Source organism: Carassius gibelio, chromosome A19 (genome assembly GCF_023724105.1).
Source record: "Carassius gibelio isolate Cgi1373 ecotype wild population from Czech Republic chromosome A19, carGib1.2-hapl.c, whole genome shotgun sequence".
Taxonomy (NCBI): domain Eukaryota; kingdom Metazoa; phylum Chordata; class Actinopteri; order Cypriniformes; family Cyprinidae; genus Carassius; species Carassius gibelio.
The window spans coordinates 15,524,493-15,538,211 of NC_068389.1; the positions used below are offsets into that span (position 1 = coordinate 15,524,493).

The 13,719-nt window shown below is 37.6% G+C and overlaps 1 protein-coding gene across 1 annotated transcript in view; it reads right to left on the minus strand.

Annotated features, from left to right (window-relative positions):
* LOC127935247 (adhesion G protein-coupled receptor B2) overlaps positions 1-13,719 on the minus strand; it is a 271,317-nt gene that overhangs the window by 15,070 nt on the left and 242,528 nt on the right. The window contains exons 24-29 of the mRNA XM_052532945.1: positions 12,097-12,268; positions 8,359-8,451; positions 5,661-5,700; positions 5,471-5,485; positions 3,360-4,105; positions 923-958 (exon numbers count right to left, since the gene is read on the minus strand). Of these exons, the coding sequence (XP_052388905.1) occupies positions 923-958; positions 3,360-4,105; positions 5,471-5,485; positions 5,661-5,700; positions 8,359-8,451; positions 12,097-12,268 (1,102 nt within the window). The remainder of the gene's footprint in view (positions 1-922; positions 959-3,359; positions 4,106-5,470; positions 5,486-5,660; positions 5,701-8,358; positions 8,452-12,096; positions 12,269-13,719) is intronic.

Sequence of the window (13,719 nt, forward strand, 5' to 3'; positions counted from 1 at the left end):
TGCTCTCCAGGCTGCCTCAGTCATACACGTGCAGTATCTACTCGTCACATTATGCCATCTTTCTCTTTCATACACAATAATGCCACTCACTCAACACTTACAGAGCTCTACACTGGTTCAGTGTTTCTGCAGCCTTGATCCTTCTGTATATAACAATTCTGTATATAAGCATAATATGCCGTGAAGTTTCTAGTATGCTTCATAAAAGCTTAGTTAGCTGGTTCAAGTGTGTTTAATTGGGGTTGGAGTCAAACTATGCAGTCCAGCAGCCATCCAGGACCAAGTCTGGCTACTTCTGTACTAGAAACAGCATGCAGGTGTGTTAGAGCTAAACTCTGCAGGACAGTGGTGCTCCAGAACTGGTTGAAGACAAACCAGTAACTCAACTGTTGATCTTTTAGGTAACAACTCGGTAGTAGTAAGGGTATGTAAATGGTTGAAATTCATTTGTAGAAATATCCTATCAGTTATTATATCTGGTGGATTATATGTGAACTTCTTTTATGTAAAACAGCTCGTTCAGGACAGTGTTGAATAAATAACACCACTTGTGTTTTGTTAAAAATATTACCTTCTTTCATATTCTGCCAAGGGAATGTAAACTTATGAGCAGAACTATATGTACATAGACACTCTATTATAAAGTTAATATATTTTATATTTTATCATATATATTTCAAAGTGTGATATGTGGTAACCCTATTTTTAAACTATGCGGAAAAAGCATTGCTTACAAATCAAGGCATGTGAAACACTAAGCAGTTCTGCCATGGATAGGACTGTTGCTAATACTAAATGCATGATGGGGGGAAACAAGCACCAGAGTGGCAACTACCATTGGCTCCTGTACGAGTCCACTGAAAAATAATGTTGGACAGAAGCACATACACCAGTCTAAGGGCAGATGGGGACAAGGTCTTACCTCAAAGTCCAGCTCAGAGTACCGTACTCTTTTCCTCTGGGGGAGGGGGAGAGAAGACACCATCAATCACAACTGCACATCTTTCAGCACCTGAGTAAACTGGCGCCCATGAAGCATTTGTCTCATGTAGGTGCAGTTAGCATTTAATTCCCCTCAGATGACTGAATTGTGCTTTTGCGATGGGTGTTTTAAATTTTGGCTTCAAACTGAAGTTCACTATAAAACCAAGGAAAGATGCATTTGACTTTAACAAGCGGGTGTATGGTGGGCATCTTACAGCATAACAGAAGTGCATAAATACAAATGTGAATGAAAAAAAAAAAGTTCTGGGAGAAACAAGATACTGTAATGGGAATTACTTGGCTACCTTTTCCAAGCACACTAATGACCTACCAGCTGAAGTTTTCATTAGTAGACTATTTGCATTTAAAATTGAACGGCTCTTAAATTGGCATCATTGTTGCTTTGTATTATATTTAGTGTCCATTAAGTGTCATATAGGCAATTCGGTGCATATATTATGGTCATAATTGAGGCTTTAGATGTCATATAAAGAGATATAAATACAGTTAACCAATACTGCCTGTACACAATGTGAGGCAATTTGTCACAAGCTCAAACTCATTGAACACAAACCAGTCAAGACCTGGGTATATGCTACTATGCCATTCACAAAGGGAGGTATTGTGTACTTCGTTGAAAGTGTGAGATGTTAGTTGACAAAGTTACTTCAGGTGTCACTGGGTGAGTTAAGTGAATCGGAAGCCAAAGCACTACAGACCCCACCAATGTTCAAGCCCAATACAATATCAATACCTAGGTTCCTTTGCCTGAGTGGTCCAACCTTACAAGGCCTGTCAGTGAGTTCTTTAGAAGAAAAGTGAAGTTTGAAAACTGGCAAAATGCAGCCTTTCCAGCTTAATGATTGATATGAAAGTAATATACAATCTGGTATAAACTCTGACAACCTGCAGCTGCATTTTAAGTGTAGAGGCACTTATGAGTAAGTGTGTGAGACAAGAGATAGAGCATATATGAGAAAAATTTAGTGTATTTTATAGGTGGTAACTTCTTAAAGTCAACTCAAAATTAATATATTAATTAACCAATAATAATAATAATAATAATAATAATAATAATAATAATAATAATAATAATAATAATAATAATAATAAAATATTGATATTTTTAATATTTGGTTTGACCTTCTAAAACCAAGCTTTAAAAAAAAAAAAAAAAAAAAAAAAAAAAAAAATATATATATATATATATATATATATATATATATATATATATATATATATATATATATATATATATATATATATATATATATATATTTATATATTTATTTATTTATTTATTTTCTTAGTAATAGTATTTTTTTCATTATTATTTTTACATTTTGATGAAGAACAATATTTTTTTAAAGAAAAATATACGGCTTATACATTTTATATTGACTTTAAGTTTGACAACTGACTTCAGTTAGAAACTCATGCCCCAGCCCCAATAACTATGTGTAGGAGACAGAGAGAGAAGGTTTTGTGTCCGTTAATGAAGGAGTGCAGGCTCTCAGGCACTTCATCTGGCTGTTTCTCTCTCACCATCTGCTATTTCTCCTTGTGGGGCTGTAGTGTAATTATAGAGAGAAGAGCATCTGCACACACACGGCACACACACCTATGCAGTCACTAAGTTGTGTAACATCATGTTGACAGGGGACTCTGGGTATAGAAGGCACACCTGAATGCATTCCTGTGACGGACTGATGAGAGTTGCAAGATGATCAGCATGGTGTCTCAGGGACTACAGATGATGTGGCATCATCCAGCCACGAAATGAAAGGAGACATTACTAATAAAATAATTCAGCCTTGGTATTGCTCTCTTGTTAGAATACCTTAAAAGTATTCACCCTCATGTCATTTCAAACCTAACTTAATGTTCTTCTGATGAACACAAAATAGAATATTTTGGAAAGCAAACGGGGTGCAGTGTTGTTTTGGACCCCACTGCCTATATATATATATGAAACCCTTCAAAATATCCTCTTTTGTGTTTCATGTTGGGAATGACATGTACAATTTTCATTTTTGAGAGAACTAGTGAGAATTTGTCTGTTCTTAGGCAAGAATGTACAGTTTTTGTGTCTTGGGTTGACGTGTTCTCAATCACTGCATTCATGTTTGGTTTCATATTGGTGATGTGTTATGCAGATATAACTTACATTTTCCCATAATAAATATTCTTTGTGCTATGTGGTCCCCAGTTCCCTTTTTCTTGGTGAGAATGCTAAGCTATTACAACACTATTGTGCTCCTATGTTGTACACCAAAACTGCAAACCGCAGGTAGTTTTCCGAAATACCCTAGGTCATTTAGTGGTGATGGTTGCAAATTGTGAAAGAATGTACCCCTTCTTTAACCCCTACTTACTTCCAAAGATCCAGCCGAGTGGCTGGTGTTGGTGCTACCCAGGTTGCGGGGAAGGGTTCGGGTGCGCTCCACTTTTCGAGAGGTGAGGATCTGCCGGACAGAGGGATGATTCTGCTTGACCTGTAGGGTGCGGGTGTTGGTGTGGGAGTGCGTGTGCCCAGTGTGGACCGGCAACTGTTTTAGTGTGCTGTATGAGCGGTTTAAGTTCATGCTGATGTGGTCCACAGCTGCAAAGTCTGCTGGGTATACCTCACTTTCTGCTGGATGCAGAGTCAATGGTGAAGGGGGCGGAGGAAAAGGAGGCTCATCTACTGTAATGTTCAGGGGCTTCCCCTCATCCTGGGCTGGAGGAGGGGGCTTGAGACTGACTGTCCGACAAGGCAACACCATGTAGTCCCCTTCCCCCCCTCCACCACCAGCTGAATCCTGGGTGGAAGATGGATTTGGTCGGGCCCAACCCAGCCCACTCTCGGTGCACAGGTAGATGGGTCCAGATTGTTGATGCTGACCTTGTTGCTCAACATTGACCTCCTTCTTTAGTGGCTGCTCACTTAGTTCATTCAGGGGAACCAAAGGAGGTACCTGCACCAGGAGGTTAGGGGGTGCGATGTTCCCAGGCAGGCTGCTAAAATTCATACCTTCCTGATGAGCCGCCAACTTGGGGTCATCTTCGTCATCCAGGGAGATGCGGGATAGAGTGCCAGTTATGGTAGCGGGGTTACAGGTGTTTACCTCCTTAAAGATGACTGAGGTTGGAAGGAGAGAGAAAGAGAACAGATAGACAGAAGTGGGGAGGAAGAAAGAGAAGGAAGCAGAGGACGAGTGCACAAGATCACACAGATGTACGGAGTGGCAAAGAGCAGAGAGAGAAACCAATTATAACAAAGTTGGATGGCAAAACAACACATGACAGAAAAGGAAAAGGGTTGGATGGAAGATGGTTACACAGCAGTTCCCAAAGGTATAGAGCACAGATGTTTTTGACAGAGGTTGAAGCAGTGACAGAGTAAGCAAAATTGATTTGAGTGGGTGCGGAGATAATGTAATTGGTAGAGGAAATGATGGTGAAAAAAAAGACAAAAGAAAATGAGCTCAGTTACAGTGCATGGAAATGGAGTATGACAGTGCAGAGGTCAAAGAGCATGTAAAAGGTAAGGGAGTGAAGGGCAGGATAGGACAAACATTTTCATAAAGGTGAAATAGCATCCAGGAGTCTTGACATGCATAAGTTGGATGTTTGCCAATGTTGGTGCCTCAGAAGTGTTAAACTAGGAGTTAACTTGAATAAGGTAGGGTTAGAAAGTAAAAAGCCATGCATAAATAAGCTCTTCTAAGAGGAAAAAAAAAAAAAAAAAAAAAAAAACAGCCGTTATGGCTTACCGTTTCATACATCATTAATAAGGTCACATTTAACAGCCAACAACTCATTCCAAAAGGTAAAAGGAAAATAGGAATAAGAAGTACATTTAAAATAAAAAAAAGTATATAACTTTTCTTGATTTTTTCTTTGGAATTTTATAAAGTAAATATTACAGCAATGGTAGTTTCTATTCGACAAAACTGATCAACATATTTGTTTCTACTCCTACAATGTTGAGGTTACAGACCAAGATAAGTATGGACTTCAAAGAAACTGACATGCAACATTGCAGCACAGACTTTTTCTTGATGAGGTGAAACTAGAAACACTATTTAGCTGGTTTAGAATAAAAAATATTTATTTCTAAAGCTACTCTTTGTAATGTCTACTTGATACTTTCTCATTTAACACAATAATAGCTTTAAATTAAATGATCTTTTGTGGATATTTTCACAGCCAAATTTAATTTGTGATTAGTTTGATTAATTAATCGACACATCATATAATTAATTAGATTAAACATTTGAATCGACTGACAGCCCTAGTTAAAACTAAACCAGACAATTACAGTTCTTGGAACTGAATATTCCAAGTTAAAATCAGGGCCCTGATATGGCAAAGAATAAGAATATGACAATCAAAGAGTGAACATGCACATTTCGTATGTCAGTTTATACAAAACAACTAAATACTATAATCTTATACAAATGACACACAAACAGGAATTTTCTAACTTCAGAGTGAGACTTACATGGGTGTCCTCTTTCTGCAAGTGAGGGGGAGGCAATAATGTGCAAGTTTAACTTTACATAAACAAGTTGTACTAAACAAACTGCATTAGAACCAAGGCAAATAATTGAAAAACATGGCAAGTAAAGCACAAGAATGAGAAAGCAAAGAGCGGTAGTGGAAGGGAAAATGGAGGTCCCAGAAGTACTTACCTGTTTGACACGCCAAATCCACATCTTTCTCAAAGTCCGTCTGTATAGGTGAATGAAGGACAGAGAAGAGATGGCTTCAGTTTGTTACAAATGACATGTTGTGCACAAGTGAACTAAATATATAGAGACCAATTCTTGATAGTTTACATTTGGGTCATACAACTTATGTATGATGAAGGGTGGAGCTAAGTGCTGTTACAGGCAGTATGTGGTGGTTAAAGAGTCCATCAAAAACAAACAAACAATAAAAAACTTAGTTTCATTTTAGCATTTGTTTTGACAAAGTACTAGTCTAATGCAACACATCTGCAACACCTCTACAATAAATAGCAGATCCTTTAGCGCCAGCACAAATTACAAAGAGCCAAAGTGAACATAAATTAGCATACCACTGTATGACACGGGCTTGACTTTCCAAACAAACAAAACAGATATTATTTTTGTGAAAAAAAAGGAGCACTCTTAAAAAAAGATACAATACAATGGACACAAACTGACTTCATCCCTCAGGGTAAACCAAAAATGTCTGTCCCAGAGCAGTTCTTTTTAACTCCAGCCCCTCATTGGAATGCAGAATTAGCAATTGCTGCCAACTGATTCTCAAAAAAAAAAAAAAAAAAAAAAAACTTTAGTCAGGGCATTACACTGTAGAACAATTTAAGCATGCCCTAGCAAGAGCAACTTGTATGTACAGTATGTGTTAACCTGCATGTTAAAGTTAGAAGTAAAAGAGACCTGCGACTGTTCAAAACTTTAATTGCATAGCCATGGACACTAAGCTGACAGCTAACCATTTACCTAATTAGCCTACTAATATGCTCACGCTACACTGTAAGCTTGACTCTAAAATTGACAGCACTAACTCTAAAGCAAACATGTGCAATCAAGCTCATTTCAGAGACATACGGTGATGTGGTTTTGCTCCTGCGTCTGGTGGAGAACGTGGGCATGGTTGTGGTTAAGCATATGCAAGTGGTTGTGGCTCAGGGTGTGGCTGTAGTTCTTGTCGAGGGTATGGTTGAGAGTATGGACATGGTTATGGTCGAGGCTGTGGGCATGGTTGTGTTTGAGAAGGTGGGTGTGGTTTAGAGTCTGAGTGTGGTTCTGGTGAAGAATTTGGTTGTGGTTATGGCTATGTCCATGACTGTGATTGGCCAAGGCTAGAGGTCGGGAGGTGGGGCAGGTTTGGTGGCAGCCTTGGCAGCACCCAGGTGAATATTGGAGAGAGCCGCACTGCTCCTGACTGTAGAGGCTGGGCTGGTGCGAGCACCTCTGCCAGCAAAGAGGCAGAAAGGAGAGAAATGTAGGAAGAGAGAAAAAATGAGGGGTGAGTTTAAAAGAGGAAGTAGAAAGGTGGAGCAGACCTGGAAAGGCAGTGATCCCTCTCATCCAAACCGATCCACACACACACACTTGGAGAGTTCCTGCTGTAGTTACCATGGTTACATGCAAGTCTAGTCCTTTAGATGAACAAATCACTGCAAGGCACTGGGTAAAGGGCTTAAAAACTGTAGGAAAATACCCCATAAAGTTGCATGTGCTAAGTATGTTACTGACACTCCTAATTGCTTTCTTTTTACTGGATATGATTACTGGTAATTGTATCTAATATTCATAACTAGTTGCCCTTTCAAAAACATTTCAGTATGTGCAATGATATTCAAAAAGCTTCTGATTTTAAAAGATTAGTTCACTCCAGAATTAAAATTTCCTCATTCACCCCATGTCGTCCAAGATGTTCTTTTTTTCTCTAGTCAAAAATAAATTAAAGTTTTTTAGGAAAATATTTCAGGATTTTTCTCCATATAGTGGAAGGTCAAAATTGCAGTTTCAATGCAGCTTCTAAAGGCTCTACAAGAACCAAGTCGAGGACTAAGGATCGGAACTGTCGTTTTCAAAAAAAAAAAAAAAAAAAAAAAAAATTACATCGTTTTTAACCACAAATGCTCATCTTGAACAAGCTCGGCTTCTTGCATTACGATGTCACATTGAAACAGTCACACAAGATATAGGTGGATGTACCGACCTAGTGTTTACAAAGTAAATGCCCTTCACTAAAAAAAAAAGGTAAAACAACAATGTCGGATGATTGTGCATGAAGTTGCATGAAGTTGTGGATGGACATCGCAGATATAGTGCAAGATGTGCAATTGTGGTTAAAAAGTAAAAAAAAATATATATATAGTTTTTGTAAAATGGCAGATCGTTTCACAAGATAAGACCCCTATTCCTTGGCTGGGATCGTGTAGAGCTATTTGAAGCCGCATTGAAACGGCAGTATGGACCCCGTTGAAGTCCACTATATGGAGAAAAATCCTGGCAATGTTTCTTTTTAACTGAAGAAAGAAAGACATGGACATCTTGGATGACAGTAAAATATCAGGTAATTTTAATTCTGGAGTGAACTAATCCTTTGAGTCTCTAATTTAACACAGATTATTTAATTTTTATTTAAATACTAGAAATTGTATAAAAGGGCTTTCCTAAAGGAAAAATAACACAGATGAGAGCTGACCAGAATTTTTACCAGCAACCTTCTCCAGAATAGCCATTCACATACAGTAAGCCACCAGCTTCAATTTACAAAAACAAATCTAATTTGAAACACAATAACAAAGTATTTTGTGATGTTTAAAAGAGGTGACTCCGACCCTCTGAGAGTCCCATGTGTGATGAGATGGAATGGGATGCTATTCACCATGATCTGCACCTGGCCATTCTTGCAGGAGTCCGGAGAGTTTTCACTGTCATCTTTGCAACCACCCATCCTGCAGCGCACTGCGTCCTGCACCTGAGGTGGGAAGAGAAGGGATACAGCCCGGGTGACTAACAGAGACATTCATTTAAAGCTATGAAATAGTAATATGAAACAAGAAAGCAACCAAACAAATAGGAAAACATCATAATTTTAAACCTCTCTAGGGCTTTGCATACAGCATCAGTGTAAGGTGGTCAGTCCTGATTGTGTTCATACACAATTCAGGTATTACAGGGAGTGTCAATCAACCATATTCTATAACATTAGCTACCCCTTAAAATTTCAGGAGTCACAACTGAATTTTAAAAGTGAGTTTGGTTAGTATGTGCTACATGAATGGAACCACAGTTGACAGTTTTCCATCAAGCTTGTGCTTGCAGGTGTCAATCACTACAATGTTAGGGTTGTCATGCTCTCTCAGTTTCTGAAAAATGGAAGAAATTGATGTACAGTGTGGTCGGACAGCAAGGCAAAAGAGGGTTCCGGCAGACGTAATACAAAGAAAACAAAACTGGAATGTTGTAAACAAAGATCTGAGATAACCAAGAGTAAGAGTGTGCTAAAATTTAGACAAAAACATTTTAGCAAAAGTATTTAAACCTTAAAATAGTGATTGTTATTTTATTTTTTTATACTATCAATATCTGTCATTTTGGTTCTACGCATTCAGTAAGTTGGAAGAATTGTTGTTTTTGTTATCTTTTATTATACTCAATCACTTCAAAATATGTAGACTGTCAGTGATTCTTAAGACATTATTTAAAAATATTGCATAGACGGTGTGAATATCTTCCCACCATCCTGTGTTGATGCCAACATGAAACTAACGATAGTAGTAAATATCCTAAAGACTCTAATCTTCTATATACTCAGGAGAATCTATTTGTTTAATATAGTTATTTTATACAATGTTGATATCAGTTTATATTCCTGAGTGAAAAACATTTCAGTGAGCCTGTATGCATTTCCGCAAGAGTTTATATAACTACAGTTGTACAGGCTCTACAACAATAGGGAGGAAGACACTCCCTTTAATCAGAAAAAAAAGTGTGATAGGCTGTTTCCCCGACGACAGTGTAGCCTTAGCAACAGGAAGCCATTCATTTGCATACAGATTTATGGCCAAAACGCCCACATAATAACCAAGTGAAAACACAGTGTTTCCTAACTGGGAAGATCAGAGCTTTTGTTGCCAAAAAAAAAAAAGAAAACAAAAAGAGATTAACTGAGACTGTCTGCATGCATGACAAAGGCCCCTCTTAGGTGATTCAATCAAAAGAGGACAGAGCTAAATACAGGTTTAAAGAGACCTCTTAGAAATGAACTCTGACGTAATTGCTCAAACGCTGTATTGACACTGCTCAAAAAAATAAAATAAAAAATAATAAAAATAAATAAATAAAAAAAAACCTTTAGGGGTAGAACATCTTGTCACTGGGGCAGTATACTCCAAAAATGTGCATATCAGTACCATTGAGAAATAAAATATACCCTCAAGATACTACTATGAAACTTTAATGGTAAATAAAGTACAAAGATGTCCCTTAGGCTGATGATACACGGGGCAACTTTTTGAGCAATGTTGCCGGGCAACTTTGGTAAATGTTGCCATAAACAGGCAACCAGGTGAGACACAGGCCCACAGCCAATCTAAAGTACCCATATAGACGCATTCTCAATTAGAAAGAGCATAACCAACATTACTCAAAAAGTTGCCCAGTGTATCATCAGCCTTAGAGAGCACTACCCTAGTAGTAAGATTTTGTTTATGTCAATATTCAAACGGTTATATCACTGATCAAATTTATTAACTTAATTGATTAAATAAAACATAAAAAAACACACAAAAAAAAAAAAATTAATTTCATAAATTCAACATTGATATATTTGTATGTCTTATTAACCTATTAACCTACAGTATGCAGAATTAAGAATTAAGAATTGAGCTAGTGTTTTGACAAACTAGTTTGGAAAATGTGGACCATTGGAAAGTTTAGGTCAGGTATTTGTCCCCCCACAAGGCAAGAACATTTGGTTTGCCTGATCTCAGACCTGATCTAGATAAAATCCCACCACAAGTGTTCACTGGAGGCACATTTGAGACGTGTTAATTCTACAACATGCTGTACATATCCCAAGTGGTTGATCTGCCATGACCTTAATGGTTTGCAAAGGTTACGTGCTGAACAAATGACACTTGAATCTATTTGCGTCCCCCGAATAGCATCAAGCATATGATGTTGAAACACTTTATTTATTGACTGCACACTTTCTGCACTGTTTATTAAATCCCTTCTATTTCTATTCAACTGAGCATGAGTTATCATACTTCAACACTTTCCACTAGAGCCTAGACCAGCATCTGTAATCGGTCTGCTCTCGTCCCTGCAACTAAATTACGATGTGCAGGAACACTAGGCTGTTTCGCAAGACGGAGTAGGAGACGGTCTCATTCTCAGAGCTTTTTTATGGATGACTGTCTGTTGAGTCAAAGCTGTAGACGTATCAGAGTGACACCCGATGGCATGCCTTCTAGGCTCTCTCTAGCTTTATAAATGCATGGGAACAAACTATTCCAATAAACCATCCCCCACTCATTTGTCTGTGCTGATTATGAATGCTGCCTTTCCATTATTGGTTCTGCTATCTCAAAGTGTACTTTGCACATCAAACTGAATCTATGGCAAGGATCCGGTGCACAAACTTCACTCCATTCTCTTGTTTTGCTAAAGCTATTAGGGATTACATCAAAGTCTTGCCAGGGAATTTCATATATTTAATAAAATCACACCAGGATTTATTTTAGTCTAATCTTTCAGTTTTGCGATACTGATTTAACATATATGGCTTAGCGATTTAGAACTGATTTTTTTCTCTCCCTCCCTTAAACTCCAGGAGCATATTTTGATTTACCCCGATACGTGAAAGTCGGCCAAGTTGCCACAGTACAAGCTTGAGAGTTTAAACTGTCACATCTTGGCTACAGACCCACTACAATGTGACTATAGTTTGATCCATTAGTTGATTTATTTATGGCCGGTCAGACCAACCCATTATTACATGAAAGCAGTGCATGCCATTAAAAAAAAAAAAAAAAAAAAAACTGACTGCCTCAGCTGTCCAAGGTAAGTTTTATTCCTAAGTGGGCCTTAAAATAATGGACTCAAATAAAATTCCTCCTCCAATCTCCATTTAAATACACCTCTGACTGTCCTCTAAGACTGGCAGTATAACAGTGGAACTTTTATTTCCTATATTATTATGAGCAATCACACACACATAACAGTGTGATGGAGACTGAGGTTATCTAAGCCAGGGTTTTTCAAACTCTTTGAGGCTGGAGGCCAGGGATCTCTAAATGTGAATGAAAGTAGCATATGTACAGTATCCACACACACACACACACACTCACACACACACACGCACGCACACACACACACACACACACACACACACACACACACACACACACACACCACTTTAGGATTCTACATATAATATACATATACTATTATATACATATATGATATGTTTATATACCCAATGAAAACCATTTCTGATCCAGGAAAAACACTTTGACTGATTATTCACTTCATGATTCATAATTGTGACTTTTCTAATAATTTCTACACAGATAATTAATCATTGCTGGTTGAATCATAAATGTAACCCACTGACCTCTCGGCGCATGGCACAGTGCACGGTGATGATGACAAATCCCTGGACTGAATCAAAGACCGCAAAGAGCACCTGGAAGAGGGTTGATCGGCGGTCTGTGATGGCCAGCACAGCTGACATCCATGTGAGTGCCAACAGAGGGAGAACCACACAAGAGCTCCATAACGAGGCCCTGTGCAAGAGAGTACAGAGCAACATGCAGTTCATCCTCCATGCAGCAAGTTGGTGACATCACTGCACCTGGAATCATTAGCCATCAAGATATTAGCACGATTAGAGTCAAGCTATGATGGTGTTGATGAGATTTAGAAACCAGCTCTGTACTACATGAATTTAACTGAGTGTCAATACAGCGTGAATTTTAATTAATTTAATTAAAAACCTGATATCTTGGACCTAGTTATTGCTACATTGTATATATGCAACATACAGAGTATTGAGAGAGCATAATTAAGAATCCCCTACAAAAAAAGTATCACGGCTACCAAAGTTTCATATGTAGCCATAAGATTTTGCATTTAAATTAATGTATTAATTTATTTATTTTCAAATAGAATGTTCAATAATAATAATAATAATAATAGTAATAATAATAAACAATATTAATATCAAATTCAACAATTAATTTATTTTGTTAAAGTTTTAAATTCTAGTAATAGTTTATTATAACATTTGCACTTTTAAAAGCATTTTTAAATCATATTGCATTTTAAGATTCTGCCATATGTAGCAGATTTCCAAGTTTCATTTCTTGTACTCATTTATTTTATTCTTACAATTTGCTTATTTCATTTGGTAGAAAACTATAGTAACCATGGTCCATTTTCATAAGGGTATATGATCATGCAAAGAATACTACTACCACCAATAATAATAATAATCATAATTATAATTTATTATAATAATAATTAATAATTCAATGAAAAGGTGGACAGGGTAAATCCAGTTATGACACGCTCTGAGTTTGTTTGCAAAACAGGCAAATAATTGCTGTTCATAACGCTGAGTGCTTATGCTAACATACCCTGATGAATTTCCAACATGTTGCTAATTCTACTGGAGTGTTTTGGTTCTGCACTATGCAGAGCCTATTTAGATAAATATCAGGTGTCAGTAAGGACTGTACGCCTGAGCTCAGCCAAGCAAGGGCTCACCACAGCTGGGCGTCAATTTACCATCTTCACGCTGCACTGACTCAGTCTCCTGCATATGATTGCAATGGGACGGACATTAGCAAAGACACAGAGGAAGAGATTTTGCTTCTATGCAAATCTACAGTATGAGTTTTCATGCTCAAATAATAACAAAGCAGAAAAAGAAAGACACGTTTAAGTTGGTTGATGTAAAACAGCATGACTCAAATGTAATGTCCTCCCCTAACTAACTGTGGAGAGAAAGCATGGAGCAGGAACGCTGATATTGAATAAAATGAGGTGATGTGAACATGGTCCTCACAAACTTCCTTTAGGAAGTCCTCTTCATTAATTTCTATGAATGGAAGTTGTATTATGGCATCACACACTCATATTTATTCTCGGATAGCAGAGACAGAAAAAGCAGACAGCAAGCATGGGATGAGGAACAAAAAAAAAAATGACAAAGAGAAAGAAGAACCGAGAAGCG